This window comes from Gorilla gorilla, chromosome 8, assembly GCF_029281585.2.
Source record: "Gorilla gorilla gorilla isolate KB3781 chromosome 8, NHGRI_mGorGor1-v2.1_pri, whole genome shotgun sequence".
NCBI lineage: Eukaryota > Metazoa > Chordata > Mammalia > Primates > Hominidae > Gorilla > Gorilla gorilla.
Genome location: NC_073232.2, coordinates 105,597,782 through 105,621,245, shown reverse-complemented (window position 1 = coordinate 105,621,245; position 23,464 = coordinate 105,597,782). Strand labels below are relative to the sequence as shown.

Genomic DNA, 23,464 nt, shown 5'->3' with positions numbered 1-23,464 from the left:
CAGTGCCCAGCACATGGTGGGTACCGAAAAAGGTTTGTTGTTTCTCCTCCTTTATGTCCTGTATGTCAATTGCCAGGGTGGTTAAACAGAAAGTTCTGTTGGCTTGGCAGAGTTTGTTCTGTCTAGGTTCTGGCCTTCTGTTAAATGTCTTCCTGTTTGATGCTTCTTCAATAAATGGGAGATGTACCTCTCATCCTACCCCCGCCCCAGGGAGAGGCTTTTGTACCCCCCACCCCTTTAGCTGAATCAAATGTAGTAAGCCCAGGGAGTACTCCTGAGTCCACGCTCTAACCCCCAAATCCTGAGTCACAGATATTCTGGGAATTGTACATAAAGTCAGGGCATGTGTCTTCTCCCTCTGCATACGCTGTTGAGAATAAGGGCTGAATAAGCCACTGCAACCTCAGGCCTGAAATATACAACAATCCACCCTGCTTTTCTTTTCCTTTCCTTTCCCTTTTTTTTTTTTTTTTTAATTTAAGTTCTGGGATACATGTGCAGAACATGCAGGTTTGTTACATAGGTATACACGTGCCATGTTGGTTTGCTGCACCCATTAACCTGTTATCTACATTAGATATTTCTCCTTCCCCTGGCCTCTCACCCCCCTTTCCCTTCTTTTTCTTATTTTTCTCTTCTTTATTTTCTGTTTGTTAGGAACAAACTTCAAGAAAAGAAGACTCCTTTAGATGTAGGCTCTCTGTATGTTCTCACTTATAAGTAGGAGCTAAGCTATGGGAATACAAAGGCATGCAGAGTGGTACAATGGACAGTGGAGACTCAGAAGGGGGAGGGGGATAAAAGACTGCATACTGGGCACAATGTACACTACTCAGGTGACAGGTGCACTACAATCTCAGAATTCACAACCATATAATTCATCCATGTAACCAAAAACCTCTTGTACCCCAAAAGCTATTGAAATTAAAAAATGTCGGTTCCCCACTTACTCCTGCACCCTCTAAAGACATGTATTGACACAATTGTTTTTTGAGCACTTTCTGTATAGGCACTGGACTAATTGTCTAAAAACAGTAATGGACATATAATCCCCTAGAAAATGTCTAAAACCATATTATGTTTGGGGAAACGTGATGGATTGTTGGTTTATTTTCTACATTCAGGAGTTGTCCTCTCTATTCTGTAAGTCTCATCCAAGAATAAACTCTATCATCCACCCTATGGCTGTTAAACTTGAACTTGGAGTAGAATGTTCACCACTGTATTTCTCTAAGTATCTTAGATTAAGAAAGTATTTGTCTTGCAGCCTCCCTTCTGTCTGCCCCACCATGCCGGGACATCGTTATCGAAATGGAAGACACCAAACCATTACTGGCTTCTAAGGTAGGCTTCAGAGCTGATCATTGGATGCTGTCAGTTTTATCTTCCAGATGTCTAAGCATTTGGTGAATTCAGTCAAACAACAATTTGTTGCAATTATAATCATCAGCCAATCCATTTATTGAGGACTGAGTGCAGACAAGAGTCTAAATCTTGCACTCATCAACAGTTATGATGACATTGTGTAGACTAGTAGTCTTCAACCCTCACTAATAAGTCACCCAGAATACTTAAAATGAAACCCATGCCCAGGCCCCACCTCCCAAGAGGGAGAGAGACCTAGATATCAGTATGTTTTTAAATCTCCTCAAATGATTTTAATATGCTGGCAGGTCTGAGAACCACAGGTGTGGACAGTCTGAGAAAGATCATTTGCTAGAAAGCGAAGTCTGAGAAACAAATTTATAGCATTGCAACATTCAGATCAGAGGTAACATGCAACACGCCAGATTCTTCCCCCTACATAAAGCAGAATTGTTTGATAAATGTCTAATGACCATATTTATCAGTGTATGGGACACCCAGGTTTTTATTTTCACTGTGGTTTTGAAGTGAAGAAATTGGTTGAAATATTCACTCAAGGCCCTATTTTAGAAATAACTATTCCAGCCACTTCTATACGAAGGAAAGGGGGAAAAAAGCCTCAGCCCAGAAAAAAGAAAACACCAAATATCTCCCTGTTTCTCTTGGCATTTATGATGAACATTCACAGCGTGTTTTAATGTGCAAACTAGCCCAAAAATGCACGATTGCACTTTAATATGTTATGTCCATAAACAGTGCCTTAAAAAAAAATCTACTTCCTTCCCACTGCATTAAACTCACTAACAACTGGACCATATAAAATATAGTCTCCACAGCCAGCACTGTGCAACAGTGTGTTTGATTCTACTCTCTGTGAATCCTACACAGTCACAAATGACAATATCAAATTTCCAATCCCATAGGCCAAAACTACTGTGATCACTTTGTAAACCACCCCAAATATCCCTAATAAGATAGTAGTAGCCTTGGCAGAAGTTAATATACTTAAGATCTTTTCTGTAGATTTTTACAACTGCTCTAGAAAAAGACAGTTTAAGATCTTGCTGTATAATCTGCCTCCAGGTTTGCCATCTCTCATCGTCAGTCAATTCTTATTACATGCCTTCAGTGTACTCAGTAGCCCTAAGAACAACTGAGGAACAGGAGAAGAATAAAGTCAACAAGCTATGCCAGTATTTTCATTCACTTCTTAACCATAGTTAAGAAATGTGACTATGTTACTGTAGCAACACTTTATGAAAGTTCAGTTTACATCATAGAATTAAACATTGCAACATAGCAGGATTGGTGATGGTAGTATCAGTCATTCCCACTGTATTGTAAATTGCTTTAATCAGCCCGCTCTCCTAACATCTAATTGAGGTACACTGTGTTGATAAGAAAGGCTGGTTGAAATCTCTAAAAATCTGAGTCCACTTGTTCATCAAAGTAGACATCGCACATCTGTACAAAGTCAAATGAACAAAGCTGCACTTTGAAAGAGCCAATAACAAGCTTGCTGATGTCCTGTATTACATGTATATGTAATGTACATGTAATGCGCATGTATTACCACTTCCTCAATTCAGGCCTTGTATCTGGGTAAATGGAGGGAATGCCTCAAAAATAACTATGCTGTTGCTGGGGGCTGGAGGCTGTGTCTCTGAGTGACAGTGTCACACTCCGGAAACTCATGGCATTACTCTGTGATGTCCATGGAAATTCTTAACAAATGGGCTGAGCACTACTATCACAAGAAAAGTGAGAAATAAGTCTTCGGGGAAAATTGGTCAAGTGCTAGCCAGATAACATGGACATGCGTACATGGCCATCTCAACAATTACCTTCCAATTCCAGTGCTTAAGCAGTATGTCAACAGCACTCAGCAAAATGGCTTCTCCAGCGACAGTGCATGTATGTATGATAAGCAAATGCATGAGGCTGCCTGGGACTGTGGGACCTTGGCCTAACGACTTGAATTATTCTTACAACTCTTTCCATTAGTAGATTTTGGAGTGAAAAGTGATCTTTAAACAAACGTGATTGTTTTAAGCCTAAAGGAAGAATCTTCTGTGCCATTTAATGATTTGATTCCCATTGCAAGTTTATTATTAGATATAATAAAGCAAGTCACATCAGTTGCTTCCATTACCTTTCCACATGAACTAATGATCATGTAGGCATGAATAAATTCTCCCATACTAATTCTAAAGTTTAAAATCAGCAACTCATCTTAAATAATGCCTTTTAGGCCGGGCACAGTGGCTTACGCCTGTAATCCCAGCACTTTGGGAGGCTGAGGCAGGTGGATCACCTGAGGTCAGGAGTTTGCGACCAGCCTGGCCAACATGGTGAAACCCCGTCTCTACTAAAAGTACAAAAAATTAGCCAGGCGTGGTGGCAGGCGCCTGTAATCCCAGCTACTCGGGAGGCTGAGGCAGGAGAATCCCTTGAACCTGGGAGGCGGAGGTTGCAGGGAGCCGAGATCACGCCATTGCACTCTAGCCTGAGCAACAAGAGCAAAACTTAGTCTGGAAAAAAAAAAAAAAAAAAAAAAAGCCTTTTAGATCATGAACTATTATTTTCCTTCAAATGGTTTGAATTGTGAACAAACAGATTCTAAAAATCTAATCTCAGGAACCATTGAGAATGTAAGAGTACTTTGGAAATAAAATCACTCTCTCCAAAATCTCAATTCAGCTGTGATGATTTAACCCTTAATCTTGCTTTGGTATGAATCTAATAGAAAGAATTGATATATCTATCTGTCCCTCTGCCTCTCTTGGCAATTCCATTGTGCTGAACAAAAATCAATCTGGAAGATACCAAGGGGCACCTACGGAAGCAGCTCCATGGCCTCTCACATGGCAACCGGAGGAAGAGCCCTTCAGGATGAACATAAAGTTAGGATCTCAGAAAGGGGTCTAGGCAGCATGTCTTCAAACTGCTGCTGAGGACGAGCTTGGCTAATGCTCTAACAGATACCAGGACCACATTCAAGCCCCTCTTCCCAGTTCTTCATTCTGTCATCTCCTGGATGGGCCCTCAGATTGGGGTGGGTTCTCCATTAAAAAAAATCACATGAAAGGATTTGGCCAATGGGAAACTTGACATCCTCATAATAAAGCAGTTTTGATGGATGAGTATTTATTTGGTGCTGTAACATAGGCATGGCTGGGGGGTACCTGTATGATAACATTGCAGTCAAACATATCTTGTGACAGGACAGTTTTTTGTGGGGAGGAGAATTAGACCAAGTTTGGAGATATATTTTAGGAACTAAAAGGAACGTAAGGTCTGGGGTAGGGGGATGAGCAGCTCCACACCCTGCTCCTGTGTGAGCTGTGTGCTCCCGACTGGGAAATCTCTAACTCCATCGAAAACATGAGATGAGGGGCAGGGAAGGAGCTACTTCCAAGCCTTTCATTATAATACTGTGTGTAACCTTTTGCATATTTTCAGAAAAGAAACCAGTAAGGTGGGTTCAGTTGTGGGCTCATCCTGACTTAGCAAATTTTAAATAATTTAGCCCATTGAAATGTTAATAATATAAGGCGTGCATGAATAATAATTTTTCCTTCTTTCTCTTTAAACTTCATGTTCCTGGGGTCTCCATATCTACGTGACCTGTTATATGGTTTGCCCCCTTCCTCACGGGACATGTGCGCGAGCAGCTGACAGAAAAGGTAACTATGGTATACATTTTGCTACATTTAAGATTCATGTATTTTCTGCCCAGAATTTTTTTTTTTTCATTTTTTGAGAAGGAGTCTCGCTCTTTCACCCAGGCTGGAGTGCAGTGGCGCGATCTTGGCTCACTGCAGGCTCCGCCCCCCCCAGGGTTCACGCCATTCTCCTGCCTCAGCCTCCCGCGTAGCTGGAACTACAGGCGCCCACCACCTCGCCCGGCTAATTTTTTGTATTTTTAGTAGAGACGGGGTTTCACCGTGTTAGCCAGGATGGTCTCGATCTCCTGACCTCGTGATCCACCCGCCTCAGCCTCCCAAAGTGCTGTGATTACAGGCGTGAGCCACCGCGCCCAGCCTGGGAATAATTTTTTTCTAAATCTAGGGGGGCCGGGCACAGTGGCTCACGCCTATAATCCCAGCACTTTGGGAGGCTGAAGCAGGCAGATCACTTGAGGCCAGGAGTTCGAGATCAGCCTGGCCAACATGCAAAACCCTGTCTCTACTAAAAATACAAACATTCACCAGGCGTGGTGGTGAGTGCTTGTAATCCCAGCTTTTCGGGAGGCTGAGGCACGAGAATCACTTGAACCTGGCAGGTGGAGGTTGCAATGCAATGAGCTGAGGTTGCACCACTGTACTCCAGCCTGGGCAACAGAGCGAGACTCTGTCAAAATTTAAAAAAAGAACTAAATCCATGTGTAGGTTGCTGAACCATAAAGAGGAAGTAATTCTGTGTAAGTATGTGTAACACATGCATTCACACACACACACACACACACACACACACACACACACACACAAATAAGAAGCATATAATGTAATATATAATATAACATGAATAAGAAGTAGCCTTTTAAGGCTGGGAGTGGTGGCTCACGCCTGTAATCCCAGTACTTTGGGAGGCTGAGGTGGGCGGATCATGAGGTCAGGAGTTCGAGACCAGCCTGGCCAATATGGTGAAACCCCATCTCTACTAAAAATACAAAAAGTAGCCTCGTATGGTGGCACATGCCTGTAGTCCCAGCTACTTGGGAGGCTGAGGCAGGAGAATCGCTTGAAGCCAGAAGGCAGAGGTTGCAGTGAGCTGAGATCATGCCACTGCACTCCAGCCTGGGCAACAGAGTGAGACTCCGTCTCAAAAAAAAAAAAAAAAAGTGGTAGCCTTTCTTGTCCCTTCTTCCTTTCCCCCAAGAGGCTCTACTGCAGGTGACATTCTGTGTTTTTTTGTTTTTTTTTTTTTGGCGTTATTATTTCCAAGGTAGGTTAAAATAAGCAATGGGTGGGTCTGATAAGAATCTATTCTTGTTATAAATCTGAGTGGGAGGCCTTCTATAGTTTGACAATATTCCACAGGTGACTCTGACATGCTGTCCCTTCTGCCCAACCAAGAACTACCCATTGAAACCAGAGATTCCCAACACTGTCTACATATTGGACTCTCCTGGGGAACTTGTGAAATCTTATTGGATGCCCTGGTCTTACCCCAGACTGATTGCATCTCCTAGGATAGGTTGGGAGCCCTGGTCTAACTGAACCATGATGCCTCCTGCCTTTCGTTTCACGTTTTATAATTTTCAAAGCTCTTTCTCCTAAAGATCCCATATGATTTCCAGAACAACTTTTGGAGGTACATGGAGGCAGGTAGATGAAGGCAGCATGTGAATGCTTTGTCCGTTGTGTTATTATTGCATTCAGTGGATGAAGAAATTGATGCTCAGAGATGTTAAACAACTTGCCCAAGCCAGTACAGCTTGTAACATAAGGGTATGGCTTATAACATAAAGGAAGGAACTTGAATTAAAACCAGTTTTTCCAATTCTTAGCTAGTGAGTATTGTATTACAAGGCATTACTGGCTAAAAGGGCTAAGAAAATGAGATAGTAGAAAACACATATTGGAGGTTTTCTTTAATTTTATATGTATATGTAAATATGAAGTCAACAGAATAAAAATGTAAAAACCAACAAATTAATAGACTGTGTGTAAAAGACATAAGAACATTATCTAGTATGATTGTGGGCATTAAAGCCAAACACATTTCATCAGCCCAGAATGGCCATTTCACCTCTAGCTTCTGAGTAGGAGAATCGTGAATGCTTTGTCCATTGTGCATGTAAACAAAAGTCATATAATCTCACTTTTAACGGGGTCAGAAGAACCTATTTCTTCTTAACTATTACAAATGCATTTTCCTGCATCGATTGGAAATCCAGGACATCACTAAAGATTTTTCCATTTTGACATGTCTTTAGGAGGAAGAAATCGTGGACTGGTGGAGTAAATTTTATGCTTCCTCAGGGGAACATGAAAAATGTGGACAGTATATTCAGAAAGGCTATTCCAAGCTCAAGGTACCTGGATCTATGCTGCTGTGGGTGGAGAATCGACATCCTTTGAAACTGGCCACAGGGAGAGCTAAGAGGATGACTAAAAGGTCCCTTGGGTGGGTGCTAATGAGCAGGGCCCAGGAAAACCTCTGTCTTCCCAGAGAGCCCTCTTGCATGAGTTTCGGCTTTGCCAAGATTCCAGGGACTTGAGGACAGCTATTGAGTTATGGTTACGTGACTGCCACATTGGGGCTTGGAGGCATCTGGCAGATTAGGAATGGGCTGGCACCACACTAATTAGGCCACGATGATCCAGTTTGACTCAGGGAAACCCAGAAGTCGTAGTGCTCTTTGCAGAATGACACAAGATGTCAACATGCTTTGTTGTGTACTTTGAACAGGGATTGGTTTCACAAGCTGAAAAGTTGAATCTGTCACATGTATGCAGCATAAAATCACAGCCATGAGAACATGTATACAGCAGGAAGACAAGCGACTGAGCTAGGCACGGCTGACTAGCTCTGAGCTTTCTGTTCATGTTTTGAATTTTCTAATTCTTCATTCAATTTTCAGCCTGTAGTGTACTCAAGTAGAAGCAGTGCTAAAGTTTTCAGAACAGTGTATATGAGAAAAAAAAACTTTAGAATGAGAAATATCTGGTCATTGAAATAATTTTCCCCATCAAAGCAAAAAAAAAAAAACCCACACCTTTTCATGTTATTGTCATAACCTCTCAGTGTAGCTTAAGAAATACTAGCATATAAAGGACCATTCATTCATAAAAATGATCCAATGAGGCTGAAGGATCAGCCTCACACTCCATCCTCCCTCACTCCCTCTTCCCTTCCTGCCTGCCTTCTTTTCCTCCTGCCTGCCTGTCTTCCTACCTTTCTTTCCTTCCTTCCTTTCCTTCCCTTCCTTCCTTTCTTCTCTTTCCTTCCTTTCTTCTTTCCTTCCTTTCTTTCCTTCTTCCTTCCTTCTTTTCTTCCTGCCTTCCCTCCCTTCTTCCTCCCTCCTACCTGCCTCCCTTCCTTCCCTCCCTCCTACCTGCCTCCCTTCCTTCCCTCCCTCCTACCTGCCTCCCTTCCTTCCCTCCCTTCTTCCTTTTCTCCTGCCTTCTTCCCTCCTTCTCCTCCTTCCTCCTCTTCCCTTCTTGCTTTTTAAATTGAGAAATATTTTACATACAATAAAGTGATCCATTCAACAAGTTGTGATTATTGTATATACCCTATGTGAACCACCACCCAAAACAAGACAGAACATTCCCATTCCCACAGAAAACTTCCCTGTGTCCCTTTCCAGTCAATTTTCCACTATCCTCATCCCTCCTAGGAGCAACTGATTGGATTTCTCTCACCACAAACTGATTTTGCCTGATTTTACACTTGCTCTAAATGGACTTGTATGATTTATGTTTTGTGTGTCTGGCCTTTTATCCCCACATTGTAGTTTTGAGACTCATCATGTGGTTGTGTGTATTCATAGTTTTTCCCTTGTCATTGCTGAGTAGTATTCCATTGTGTGGATATGCCACAAGTTATTTTTCCATTCTCCTGATAATGAAGCTGCTGTGAACATTCTTCTACCACGTGTACGTGTTTTCACTTGTCATCAGTAAATGCCTAGGAATGCAATCTCTAGATCATAGAATAGGTGGCTACTTAACTCCAAAAGAAACTACCAGACATTTTCCAAAGTGGTTGTATCTGTCTGCACTCCCGCCAGCGATTTGGGAGTTCCGGTCGCCCCATCCACAACCTCATGCCCACTTGATACTGTCAGCCCTTTTGATTTTAGACCTTACCTGCATTTTAATGAGAAATTAAGACTCTGTTGGTGGTTTTCAGATATATAATTGCGAACTAGAAAATGTAGCAGAATTTGAGGGCCTGACAGACTTCTCAGATACGTTTAAGTTGTACCGAGGCAAGTCGGATGAAAATGAAGATCCTTCTGTGGTTGGAGAGTTTAAGGTGAGTAAGATGTGTGTGTTGGTCCTGTTTAAAATCCACCTTCATTTTCTATATAGGCCTACGATAAAGGACAACCAGGGTCTAGGGAGGGGCACATCCTGCAGCCTCTGAGGGATGCTGGAAGGTGCGAGAAAGGAAAAGGGGGAGGGGGGGCCAGAGCACTCCGAGCCATCTCCGCATCTCTTCCTGCCTCCCTGCTCACGCCAAGCAGCCTTGAATCCTAAGATGCAGTCTCTCCAAGATCTAGTTCCTCTCCTTATCCTACTGCCCCTACCATGCTTTCAGCAGGATCATCGTGACAACTTCTCACTTGACAGTCCTCGTCACCTTTCTCGTCACACTCCTCTCCAGCCTCCATGCAACCAAATCTGATCTTCTCTCTGGACTACTGAAAGGCTTTGCTTGGGTTTTCACAGTCAAGTCGCAACTCCTTTCAAAGGCAGAGCCAGTCTTTCCCAAGCTACATGGTCCCCTGCCTCCCTCCCCCTCACACACTCCACCCTCCTGCCTGGGAGAGCCTCGCCCAAGCCCCTGACACACCTTGTCCTCTCAATAAGTCGGAGGCTTGGGACAGACTCTTCTTCCTTCCCTGGATGCCCTTTCTACCCGCTTTGTGGTCTGACGAAGTCCTACTCATTCTTTTAAGCGCCAGCTCAAATGTCACTCTCTTTGTCAAGTGTTCCCTGATTGCTTTGGGCAGCGTGACTCACTCCTGCTCTGGGCTCCCACAGGTCTGGGTTCATCCCTCCATGAAAGCATCTTACACATGGAAAGTATCTGCTTTATAATTGCCCCTCCCTGCAACCACGCTTGGCAGAGTCATGGCAGATGTGCTGCTGCTGCTTTATAATCCTTTGCCTGTAGCAGACATTGCTAAGGGACGAGAGGATGATGCCCGATGTGTGGTCTCAAATCCTTCTCAGTACAGCCTCCCACCAAGCAATCACATATGGCAGAAGAGCCAACCCTACTGAACATCGCTGTGCCAGATGGGAGTCTTTGAGTTCTTTTGTGGGTCCCTAGTACCTGGCACATAGTAGGTGCTTATTCCATGCTGCTTGACTGAATAAAGACCACTGGAACTAAGATCTGTATGTTCTGAATCCGGCTTCAGTGCTTTCTCCTGGTTTTAAGGCAAAATATGTGGCCTCTCCAGCAGGTCTTGTTGGCTCGCTCCTTCAAAATACAATTTTTGTGCTGTTACTATATGCCTAGTCCTGTGTTAGGCCCTGGAGATAGGGTGATGAACAAGACCTAATGCTCCCCTCACCCGTCTCTAGAAGCTCACAGTCTAATGAAGGATCTAGAGAATAAATAGATTATCTCAATGCAGAGGCCAGTGCTGTGCCAGGGGTGAGTATGGGGTTGGATGAGAGCACCCAGAGGACATACCAAGCCCAGGAGCAGTCAGGGAGGTTTCCTGGAGGAAGTGACACCTTTCAGCTGAGATTTGAAAGATAACAGGAGTTTGCCTGGGAGTGGGAGGTGGAGTACAGAGGTGCTACAGGAAAAGCGGAATCACTGTTGGTATTTCGTTGGGTTTAAAATGTAATTATTGTTATTCCTCTCTTCAAAGAATGTGCAGTATTTCACTCTTTCTCACCACCACCACCTCCATCACACTGGCCCATGTTCTCCTCTTGACTCCCAATTTCTGCTCTGCCCTCTCGTCTCCCCTGTGAGCTCTCAAATAATTACTTGAGAATCATTTCACTTTCCCTACTGGAAATATGCAAAGTGCAATATACATTATTTCTTTCACAAAAGGCAGACTTCCATCCGTCAATCCCACACCCCTGGCAGAGGAGGGGACTTCCCAGGAGCCCTCTACCTGGGCCACCCAGGGCCCTGTGAGTCCTTCTGTCTCTCTCTTTTAGGGCTCCTTTCGGATCTACCCTCTGCCGGATGACCCCAGCGTGCCAGCCCCTCCCAGACAGTTTCGGGAATTACCTGACAGCGTCCCACAGGAATGCACGGTTAGGATTTACATTGTTCGAGGCTTAGAGCTCCAGCCCCAGGACAACAATGGCCTGGTAAGAGTTTGGGTGTGGGGCCTTCTCCTGTAGCAAGATAATTATAGTCATCAGCCACAATAATTGTCATGTTCTTTCTTTCTGGGCATCTGTTATCTCACTAGGGGAAAGATACTCCATCAAAACAATGTATTCAGGAGGATTGTCCCCATGGGGATTTATCTAAGAGCTTGCGGGGGCTTAAGGTCCCCTGGTTCATCCTTCTCATTTTACAGGTGTGAGCCAGGACTCCCCCCCGCCCCCTGCCACCACCCCTGCACCCACACAACTGGCTGCATGCCACCCAAAGGAGAGCATTGCTCCCTTGTCTTAGGCACGGGGTGCCATGGCGGCCACCTTGTCATCAGCTGGGAGTGGGTGTGGAGGCGAGCTGAGTCTGTCCCTGAACTTGACTTCACCTTGCGCCCTACAATGATGTAACATCCCGTCTATTTTGTCCCACAGTGTGACCCTTACATAAAAATAACACTGGGCAAAAAAGTCATTGAAGACCGAGACCACTACATTCCCAACACTCTCAACCCAGTCTTTGGCAGGTAATATACAGTCTTAAATGTTTTTCTGGCCTTCATTTCTCCACGGAACATGCATGAAGACTCTAATATGTGTCCAACCCTGTCCTAGGCTCTGAAACTGTGTTTGTGAACTAGATAAACATTCTAGACAGGGGAGCAGGTAATAAATAGATAAACCCAAAATAAAAGAACTTCACGGAAGTGAAGAAGCTTGGTTCTGATAGCTTGCAGGGTAGACAGACAGCATTAGTACTAGTGTTATAGGAGCACAGGCCAGTTGGAGTTTTTCCGGGGACCCCCCCTCCCACCTGGCTGTCTGCGGAGCTGTTTATATAAAACATCTCAAAAAAATCTCGCAACTCTGAGGTGCTATTATTATTCCTATTTTTTTTTTTTTTTTAAGACAGAGTCTTGCTGTCACCCATGCTGGAGTTCAGTGGCGCGATCTCGGCTCACTGCAAGCTCCGCCTCCTGGGTTCACGCCATTCTCCTGCCTCAGCCTCCGGAGTAGCTGGGACTACAGGCGACTGCCACCACGCCCGGCTAATTTTTTTGTATTTTTAGTAGAGACGGGGTTTCACCGTGTTAGCCAGGGTGGTCTCGATCTCCTGACCTTGTGATCTGCCCGCCTCACCCTCCCAAAGTGCTGGGATTACAGGCGTGAGCCACCGCGCCTGGCCGAGACTCAGTGTTTAATGTACTTAGCTGTTAAGAGAAGAGTGACGGCCAGGCACGATGGCTCACACCTGTAATCCCAGCACTTAGGGAGGCCGAGGTTGGTGGATCACAAAGTCAGGAGTTCGAGACCAGCCTGGCCAACCTGGTGAAACCCCGTCTCTACAAAATAACAAAAATTAGCTAGGCATGGTGGTGTGTACCTGTAATCCCAGCTACTCAGGAGGCTGAGGCTGGAGAATTGCTTGAACCTGGGAGGTGGAGGTTGCAGTGAGCTGAGTTCGCGCCATTGCACTCCAGCCTGGGTGACAGAGCAAGATTCCATCTCCAAAAAAAAAAAAAAAGAATGAGGATTTGAACTCAGACCATCTGACCCCAGTGTCTGTGTGGCACGCCACGGTCTGATTTCCATCTCCATGTCAAACTTATTAGCTGCTCAGGGCAGGGATTACCAACCCAACTGTACAGGTGCAGAAAACAGGGCTCCCAGAGCTCTATTAATAGAGGTGGGGTAAGTGATAGAGCCGAGATTTAGCTAGAAATTCTGCTGACTCCAAGCCCCATGCTTTTCCAACCGCCTTGGTGATGTTTCACATTTGTGGCAAAGCCATCACCTGTAGAAAAATGTTCTCTGTCTGAGACATTTGTGAAAATGATGTTTTGTTCTCAGAACCTTGCTGAGTGAGAGAATACTGTGTTCTTATTTGCTGTGTGGCATATATTTTTATTTCTGGCTTTATTATCTTGCCCATATGCTTCTTTCCTTCTCGGGTTTGTTGGTTTGTAGCCTTACGTATTCTTTCTCTGTCATGTGTCACACACACATACCTGCACACACCCGCCCCCCCCACCCCCCCACCCCCACCCCCACCCCCACATGCTGCACACCCAAGGCCATGCGCCCGGGCCAGGGAATGGAAGTAATCCTCTGGCACCGCAATATGATCGTTTTCCTTTTCTTCCACTGATCCAGCCCCGAGGTCTAGACAGGAAAAGGCACGCAGGGCAGGAAGGAGGGCTCCCGTGAGGGAGACAGGGAAGCAGGGAAAGCCAGCTTTGAAGGGAGAAAGGCAACCCTGTCTGAATTGCTCGTCTCAGAGGAGCCAGGCACAAGCTTAATTAAGTGGCAGGAAAAGTCTTGCTCGGAGGCACCCTGGAAGGAAGGGGTGCTGTAGGCTCTGCTCTGCCAATCGCTGTCTGGCCAAGGAGATGCTGGCTCTGCAGCCCCCAGATGGCTCCAGTCCATGGCCTCAGTCTTAGGGGGTAGCTTTCTTCTCCGCAGAGACTCTTGGGGACTCTGGAACAGGAATTCAGGAAGGAACAACCTTTCCTATGTGCGTGGCCGTTACTCAGAGTCCTATCCATCATGGCAGATCACCTTCAAAAGAATATCGGTGTCTTCCACAGGATATTAATTGATGTTCCAAGAAAAAAAAAATATATTCCTTAGTAAAACCAAGACACTTGGGTTTAAAAGTTATAATTGCAGGACTTCTCAGAACCTTTAGTTTGTCCAGAAGAACTGCAAAAGAAGTGGTTCTCAACCTTATTTGACTGAAGAATTCTTTCCAGAGACCACATATGATTTGCTTCTTGGAATTTGGGATTGGAAATGTCATGTTTGGGGGCACATGTGGGTAAGGTGCTTCATGTGTCATGACTCAAGCACCCTTTCTCACATCTGTTTTCTGCTCAAATGGATCAACATTCCTGGCTCTTTGGGCAGGGACCAGTCCACACACCAGAGTGCAAGGAGAAGGGGAGGAGGCAGAGAGGAGGCCTCTCACAGCTTCTCCTTCAATAGAACGTATTGAGCACCTTCTCCGGGACTGTCCCTCTGTGGACAGTGCAGATACAGAGCTCAAAGCCCACCCTCTAGCACACATCGCCCACCCACCACAGAAGCACTGTCTGACTCTTTCTCTTCATCTCAGGAGTGTTTGCATTTTCATATGGGTTCTATAGAAAAGCCTTAAAAAACTGGAGCCAAGGGCATACCCAGTGGGTCTGGGAGGAGAGGGGAGCCTTCGGGGCACCCTACATATCACACCCTATGGTGAATCACACACACTCCCCTCCCCTGTGCTTCTGTGGGGTGAGTCAAAGATGTTCCGTGGGGCAGTGGTCTCTACTGAGGCAGAGGAGGGAACCTAGGAGGGGCACAGGTAGGGGGCTGTAAGTCAGGGTACTTGTGCCTTACTCATCTCTGAGCTGGGTGGAGGTGCTCTGGTGAACAGCTAATGGGCCTGTGATGATAAAGTTAATAATATAATACATCATTATTATTATTATACTCGCATTGGAGCGATGCACTCATGTCAGATGCTCTCTAAATATTTCTTCACTTGACACAGCGACACTGATGGGAGGGGTTATTATCACCACTTTACAGATGAGAAAACTTAGCACAGAGAAGTAACTGGTCTAGAGTCCCACAGCTGGAAGCAGCAGAGGTAGGATTTGAACCTAGGCATTTAAAGCCCACAGGTTTCCCTGAGCAAGCATATGTTCTCTTCTTGTTCTTATTTCTAGTATGTATTATTTATCAAGCCACCCACCACCACCCACCCTGGCTATCCTGCTCAGATGTCCTCCAGCAGCCATACTACACACAGCCTGGGAATTCTGTGCACAGAGCCCCGGTTTTTGTGAGGCACTCAGATGGATCATGGAGATTCTGACCTTGCATTTGTTTATTTAGGATGTATGAACTGAGCTGCTACTTACCTCAAGAAAAAGACCTGAAAATTTCTGTCTATGATTATGACACCTTTACCCGGGATGAAAAAGTAGGAGAAACAATTATTGATCTGGAAAACCGATTCCTTTCCCGCTTTGGGTCCCACTGCGGCATACCAGAGGAGTACTGTGTGTGAGTTGCTTTGACTGTACAAGAGGCACTTTGCTGCCTCTGAGATTGGCACCTGGGGAGGCCTAGGCCCTCTACCTTAGTGCCTTCCTTCACTGAGCCACTGCTCCTGTCACTCAGTTAGGTATGGATTTCAATCCCATGGTTATTCTAGGGAATCTCCGGGCCACCTCATGGCCCCTATTCACATCACAGTGTGTGTAAAATGGTGGCAGCTGGAGCAGTGCTGTGCACTGGGGAATGGCACAGTTAGCAGCCCAGAGACCAGTTCCCTTGCTCCCCGTCATTGAGCCCCTCCTGGATGTCAAGGACTGAGGACCGGCAACGTTTGATAGCAGGGATTTCCTGCCCTTGGGAAATAGGGATTCTCTGTGCCCTCTGCTTAATTTTGTGACTCCCTCTTCCCCTGCCTGCTATACAGTGTATTTCCACAGTATCTGATAAGACATAGCTTGCAATTTCTAGTTTATGAGTTTGCCTATTATGACTAGAGTGATCTCAACTCCTCACTTTTATGGAGGAGGAAACTGGGGGCTAAATAATATTAAATAAATAAATACATTTGTTTCGCTGAGGCCAAAATAGCATATGGGTTTTTAGGACTCTGAAATAGATTTCTAGGCCAAAGTCAGAGTGTAGCACAGATTTTCTGCACCCACTATATGGGAGCACCTAAGAGTACATGAGCATGTATGTGTGAATCTGAGAAGAACCTGCAGGCTCCTCCGTAACTCCGAGCCACATGATGCTATTCACAGTTCTGGAGTCAATACCTGGCGAGATCAACTGAGACCAACACAGCTGCTTCAAAATGTCGCCAGATTCAAAGGCTTCCCACAACCCATCCTTTCCGAAGATGGGAGTAGAATCAGATATGGAGGACGAGACTACAGCTTGGATGAATTTGGTGAGCACCTAGCTGTGGATTGTAAGCTGGTACAAAGTATAGTAATCCATATATATTGCTGGGTTTGGGGGAGTGAATAGACAGAGCCAGTACCCTAATTATACCACATGAGACTGTGCACGTGACACTAACAACAGCCACGTCAGAGTTCTGCTGTCTTGTCAAGTGTCAAAGTGGACACATTTTCTTGTCTGTCTTATGTTTCACTTGCCCTTTTTAGATTATAGCCATTAGAGCTTTACACAAAGTACTAGTAATGAACTAATTTCCATGTAATGCATAATTAGCTAAAAAATGCCCATACAGTAGTGCAGGAATTTCCCTTCCAGGTTTATCCCATCATTTGTTCTGTCCCTTCTCCCAGAAGCTTCAGAGATGCTATGGTTGGCTTGAAGAGCCTGCTATGTTCCCATTTGGCTCATGTTCAAGCTTGGGGTCTTGCTCTTTCCCAACCCGCAATTTATAATCCGACCTGTCCTGACGCATCAACAGCTAGCTACACTATGACAAAGACTGCAGTAAGCATCATAGAGCATGCGAACTGTGCTTCCATATTTTGCACAGGGGAGGGTTACCCAGAGGGGGCGGTGGCAAGGGCATGGGATATCCAGGGGGAGCTGAACAAAGGTGCACAGGAAGAAAAGTGCTTTCTGCTCATCAGCTTGATTCATGACATTGTAAAAAACAATGTTTTGAGGCCGGGCACAGTGGCTCACACCTGTAATCTCAGCACTTTGGGAGGCCGAGTCGGGTGGATCATTTGAGGTCAGGAGTTCAAGACCAGCCTGACCAACATGGTGAAAGCCCATCTCTACTAAAAATACAAAAACAAACAAACAGAAGAGCCGGGTATGGTGGCATGCACCTGTAATCCCAGCTACTCAGGAGGCTGAAGCATGAGAATCTCTTGAACCCAGGAGGCAGAGGTTGCAGTGAGCTGAGATCGTGCCTCTGTACCCCAGCCTGGGTGACAGAGTGAGACCCTGTCTCAAAAAACAAACAAACAAAAAAACTTATGTTTTGTCTTTCCATTTTAAAGAGGACTTGGTATCAGGGATGATTAGATGTTTAAGAAATGTTGATGCTGCTTCTAACATGTGAACTTGCAAACAGGATTGGAAATAAATTGGGAAGCATCATGGTCTAATGGTTAAGGGTACCCCCAAACAATCAAACAACTCCCCTGTCATGGGGATTGTTCCAGTTACTATTGATATATAACAGATCACCCCAAACTTAGTAACTGAAAACAACCATTTTGTTTTCCTCACAGTTTTGTGGGGTCAGGAATTCAGGACGGGCTCAGGTGAACAGTTCTGGCCGAGTCTGGCCATGAGCTTGTGCCGCAAGAGTATATACAGAATGCTCCCACTTACCGGATCTGGAGTTCTGGTCCCTTTGCTATTGGCAGTCCACAAGTTAGGTTTGAGCCTGGGTGGCTCATCTCCTGTGGTTGCAGTCAGATGTTGGCTGAGGCTGCAGTCATCTGAAAGCCCTGCTCGGGGGAGCAGTCAGGTGGCCCACACACACAGCTGGCAGTTGTGTTGGCTCTCGGCTGGGGCTGATGACCAGAGCACCTACACAGGCCTTTCCAGCAGGGCAGACTGCAGACTCAGGCTCCTTACATGTGGATGGTGTCCTCCAGAGTGAGGGTCCCCAGAAAACCAGGCAGGAGCTGTGTGGCCTTTTGTGTCTAAGCCTTGGAGTCACACAGCATCTTTTCTCCATACTCCAGTGTTTGACTTCGTCTCCAGATTCAAAGGGAAATGACACAGACCCCACCTCTTCATGGGAGAAGTGTCAAGAGAATCTGGGGCCTATGTTTTTAGAATACCACAGTGGTGGCCTGATACAGTGGCTCACGCCTGTAATCCCAGCACTTTAGGAGGCCGAGGAGGGCAGATCGCTTGAGCCCAGGAGTTTGACACCAGCCTGGCCAACATAGTGAAACCCCCTCTCTACTAAAAATACAAAAATTAGCTGCGTGTGGTGGCGCATGCCTGTAATCCCAGCTACTCGGGAGGCTGAGGCACGAGAATCGCTTGAACCCAGGAGGCAGGGGTTGCAGTGAGCCGAGATCATGCCATTGCACTCCAGCCTGGATGACAGAGCGAGACTGTCTCAAAAAACAAACAAAAAACCCAGAATACCAGTGATGCTAGCTGCTGTAAAAATTGAACCTCCAAATTTCTGTGTTCTAACACAAAAAAAAGTTTATTTCTCATTGATTCTAAGTAGGTATTCCTCCAGGTGGGTAGCTGTCTTCCAAGCAGTGCTCCATGAACCCAGGTCCCTGCCGTCTTCTAGCTCTGCAGTTCTTAAGTGCAGGAGTCTGAGGCTGCTGTTCCTTTTTGCAGCCAGAAGAAAAAGGCACATAGAGACTCCTACCCAGGAGGGATTTATGGGCCCAGGTCTGGAGGGGATACACATGTCACTTCTATCCATGTTACCCTCTGGCTGAACTTGGTCACGTGGCCTCCTCTAACTGCAAGGGAGGCTGAGAAACAGGCAGGCCATGAGCTCGTGCCACAGAAGTAAATATATAACGCTCCCACTTACCCGTTCTGGTGTCCTGGCCCCTTTACTATTGGCAGTCCACAAGTTAGGCTTGAGCCTGGCTGGGGCAGGGCTCCTGGTCAGAAGTTCTTTCTGTCAACTCTTCCTTCACAAGTTAAAGTTTGCATGTTGGCACTGCCTGTCCATTTTGGCAAAGTCTGGGATGAAGTGCTGGAAGCAGCTCTAGGCAATCTGGCTGAACTATTCCCAAATACTCATTCCTGCTTCAATGCTGCTTTCCATTGCAGAAGCCAACAAAATCCTGCACCAGCACCTCGGGGCCCCTGAAGAGCGGCTTGCTCTTCACATCCTCAGGACTCAGGGGCTGGTCCCTGAGCACGTGGAAACAAGGACTTTGCACAGCACCTTCCAGCCCAACATTTCCCAGGTAAAGGGCCTTCCCTCCCTTGAAGACCATTATCCCTGCCCCAAATGCAATGGCAGTAGTTGACATGTTTGTGCCTTTTATCTTCTTTGAATACTTTTAGATGCACAGAAATAGAAATGAGACTCAAATTAGCATCATATCAAAAGGGAATTTTTTGTAAGAATTTTCAGGTAACTCTCTAAATCTAGATAGGAGATTGGCCATGACTCAGAACAAACCAGAACCAGGGTCTCTCTGTGTCTCATCTGTTTCTCTGAGTCTATTTCATCTGCCCTCTTGCTGTGATCACCTTCCTATGAGTCCAGATATTACAGAGAGTCCTTGAGTGCTTGTGTGTTGTAATGCAGCCCCATCTACTTCTAAATGCATAGGGATTTGTTGCCCAAACTTGGCTCCTTTGCCCACCATGGGACCACTGAGCTCCAGCGAGGTGGGCAGGGTCTGGGAAAGTGATTGAGCTCGGACCAGTTCAGGAGATGCCATCTGAGACTACAGTATCAGGGAGGCAAGGACCATGTGGATAGCAATGGGGGACATTCCACTCCCAGAAGATGGAGAGCAGTTTCCACAGAAGCAAAGCAAGACATGGCCACTGACAAAATAATCTATGTGGAAGCTTGTTATAATGAAGATGTCCAGGCCATGTCTGCAGAGATTTGGATCCAGTAGCTCTAGGGTGGGTCCAGGAATCTGAATTTTAACAAGTACCTGAAGAGGTTCTGATCACACTTTAAGAAGTATTAATCTAGGCCGGGTGCGGTGGCTCATGCCTATAATCCCAACACTTTGGGAGGTCGAGGCGGGTGGATCACGAAGTCAGGAGTTCGAGACCAACCTGGCCAAGATGGTGAAACCCTGTCTCTACTAAAAATACAAAAATTAGCTGGGCGCGGTGGTGAGTGCCTGTAACCCCAGCTACTCGGGAGGCTGAGGCAGGAGAATCACTTGAACCAGGGAGGCGGAGGTTGCAGTGAGTCGTGATCCCACCACTGCACTCTAGCCTGGGTGACAGAGCCAGACTCTGTCTCACAAAAAAAAGAAAAAAAGAAATATTAATCTAATGGATGCAAATATTGTTGACCCTGACAGCAAAACTATGGACACGCTGATTGCAAAAGGGTTGGCCTGGGCTTTCTAGGTTGTTTTGTCACTTCCTTCTTGCTTTTATTTTGTTCTACATTTCCATTTCTTCCTTTTCTTACTCTTCCTTTCACCAAAGAACTTATTCCTCCTCCTTTTTCTCCTCTCACCCCTTAGCCATATGAGGAGTTTCAAGAAATCACAGAGTGAGGAAAATTTCTCCCTGGGAATCCACAAACTCCCATCACTTCTGCCTCCAGCATTAGCCACAGACTGTGGCTGGGTTTGGGGAGACAGTGGACGCCTAATATTCTGTAGAGTGCTTGATGAAATGTAGAGCCCTGAGCCCTAGAGATTAGTTGGAGGAGAGTCAGGATCATAGTAAAATACATCCTTTTCAAGAGCTCCACTTAATGTATTTTGATCACAATGCATTAGGAAGCCAATCTAGTGGTTTCCTTGGCAACTTTCTTGAAGATCAGTTTGTTTTTGTCTGAAGACAGAGTCTACAGAACATTCAAAAACAGTTTGAAGAATATAAATTGGTTTGTACGGTTGATATAGTTTTTTCATGGCATTCCTGACCTGTCTGGAAGAACATTCGAGTCAGATGGATGGGCCAAGTCTGTGGCAGTCAAAGAGCTGAGCAGGACCTCACCAAGATGGAGCACAAATGTCAGTCTAGGCTTTCACCTCCCCTTCCTGCTAGCCACTTACCTGGTGGTGGGCACTAATGAACCAATGGCCAGGAATCCTTACCTTTTGGGAACTGTAATGTTATCATTGTTTGAGCTCCTCTTTTGAAAATGCCATGTTGTTTTTCTTTTACAAAATTAAATACCATTTTCACTAATTGCATTCATTACTTTGATTTTATATTTTGAGGTAAGTAGAGAAACCCTTGGGTATGGCAAAATGGGGATTGGTGTCAGGTGGGCAATGTGATGGATAGAATGACAGCCTGAGAACTGCTAAAGGCGAAGGACCCAATTTTAAGTCGTCGTAAGAGGGGAGATGTGTGTGTGTGTGTGCATGCACGCACATGCCTGCATGTGGGAGGTGTGTGTATGTTGGGGTTGGGTTAATGATGGCAAGTCCACGGTTTTATTAACCAGGTGAGACCCAGACTATGATACAGGTGGGCATGTGCAGCCATCAGAGACCCCTGGGTGAGAATGGAAAGCGGGTGGCCTAAATGACATTGTACATACACGATTAACCTTGGTTTGCTCTCTTCCACTTCTTGCCTTCCATACAGACTAATAAATTAGAGGGACCAAAGAAATAGTTTCATCTAAGAAATATGAAAGGAAATTGTGGCTTCTGCTACCCATCATATAACTTCGGTCCTCTTTTCATTTTCAAATGGTTTAGGGAAAACTTCAGATGTGGGTAGATGTTTTCCCCAAGAGTTTGGGGCCACCAGGCCCTCCTTTCAACATCACACCCCGGAAAGCCAAGAAGTAAGTCATCTTGAGACCCTGCTACACACACTGGGCTGGGGACTTGGTCCAGGACCAGAAAAAAAAGTACCTTCCAACTGTGCTTCTTGCAGATACTACCTGCGTGTGATCATCTGGAACACCAAGGACGTTATCTTGGACGAGAAAAGCATCACAGGAGAGGAAATGAGTGACATCTACGTCAAAGGGTGAGGTTAGCATGTGAGAGACTTTGCCAAGCTCAGGGAAACAGACTCTCTCCTTCGTGAGTTTTCATTACTGAATGTGCCCAAGATAGGATTCTTGGTTTTTTGAAGTTATTTTATCTCAGTAATGTGATCTACTTAGGTAGCTCCTGGAAAGCAAAGGAGAGAGAGCAAGACCTGTACAGACTTTGTTTATGAGGAAAGCTATATAAGGATTATAAGAACTGATAAATATTTCTTTGTTTCCTTTTTGACAAAGTGGATTTTCTTCAGTTTCTTAAGCAGATTTATTATTTCTGGGACTTTTTAGCCACGTAGTTTCTTTTTATTCCTCTTTGATACCCTGAATAACTAGCCTTAGAAACACAAGTAAAGCTCCCAAAATTTCATTTTCTACATATTTTATTACCAGCAGCCCATGTCTATGGAAAAGAGGAAATGTTCGCAGATTTCAAAGGAAGTCATTTATTCTACCAACCTGCACTGAGTGCCAGCATCCAACATGTCAAGTGTCATTGTTGTTCAATATTCTCTTACTTGCCTAATTCAATTAAATCATCTCTGTGGATGGCTATGCCTTGATCATATGCCTCAATCATAGATGTTGCGTGCAGTACAGCATAGGGACTAAATTCTGGTACTTTCCCTACTGTCTGGGCAAGGTAGTTAGCTCGCTGTTCCTCATCTGTAAAATAGTGATAATGATTATTCCTCCTTCCCAGGGATATTCAGGTGATCCAGTTATCCAAAGCATTTAGGACAGTGCCTGGCACATAGTATTGTTGCTATTCCACATGGACTGAGTTTGATTCCTTGATGCATAAAAGATAAGACTTGCGACATTTAATATATTCATAAAGTGAGAACAAAGTTTCACCTATAATCCCATGTGGCCTTCAATCAAAACTTTGTTAAAGATATAATTAGTATCATTTAGGTTCACTGTAAACAGGGAATGTTTCATCAAGTTCTTCATTATTATTTTTGGATCTCATTACCATTCTCTAGGGAAAACTAATCTCAGCTAATTATATATATGCAAATTTATTTGACTATCATAAGCATTTTTTTTTTTCAAATCAGGGAAACAAACTCAAGTAATTCTGAATGGAGAGAAAACTCCTCTAATCAGAGAATAAAGCTCAACTTAAAGTACCCTGCAAAATTTGGAATAAAAATCTAAATACGATATGTGAAAAGATGAATTGTGCATAAATACCATGCCTAGTGCTAGACACAGCTGGGTATTATATTACATACCAAGCTATACATACATGCACACAAATACGTATACCTATAGGAGCTGTTTGACTTGTCTTAAAGTATGAAAAGATTTATGTTTAAAATTAAATGTGAAAATTCACCAAAAAAGAGAGGAAGAGCTGTAAGGGTGAGCAGTCTAGGGTAGGATGATGGTGACCCTTAGGGGTGGGTCAGGA

The 23,464-nt window shown here is 45.0% G+C and overlaps 1 protein-coding gene across 1 annotated transcript in view; it reads left to right on the top strand.

Moving 5' to 3' along the window:
- The window catches only part of MYOF (myoferlin), a 175,752-nt gene that overhangs the window by 137,510 nt on the left and 14,778 nt on the right, over positions 1 to 23,464 (top strand). Inside the window, exons 38-48 of the mRNA XM_004049799.5 lie at positions 1,268 to 1,344; positions 5,040 to 5,051; positions 7,307 to 7,405; positions 9,229 to 9,354; positions 11,232 to 11,387; positions 11,832 to 11,923; positions 15,279 to 15,449; positions 16,205 to 16,353; positions 19,158 to 19,297; positions 21,752 to 21,840; positions 21,933 to 22,028. Of these exons, the coding sequence (XP_004049847.5) occupies positions 1,268 to 1,344; positions 5,040 to 5,051; positions 7,307 to 7,405; positions 9,229 to 9,354; positions 11,232 to 11,387; positions 11,832 to 11,923; positions 15,279 to 15,449; positions 16,205 to 16,353; positions 19,158 to 19,297; positions 21,752 to 21,840; positions 21,933 to 22,028 (1,207 nt within the window). The remainder of the gene's footprint in view (positions 1 to 1,267; positions 1,345 to 5,039; positions 5,052 to 7,306; positions 7,406 to 9,228; positions 9,355 to 11,231; positions 11,388 to 11,831; positions 11,924 to 15,278; positions 15,450 to 16,204; positions 16,354 to 19,157; positions 19,298 to 21,751; positions 21,841 to 21,932; positions 22,029 to 23,464) is intronic.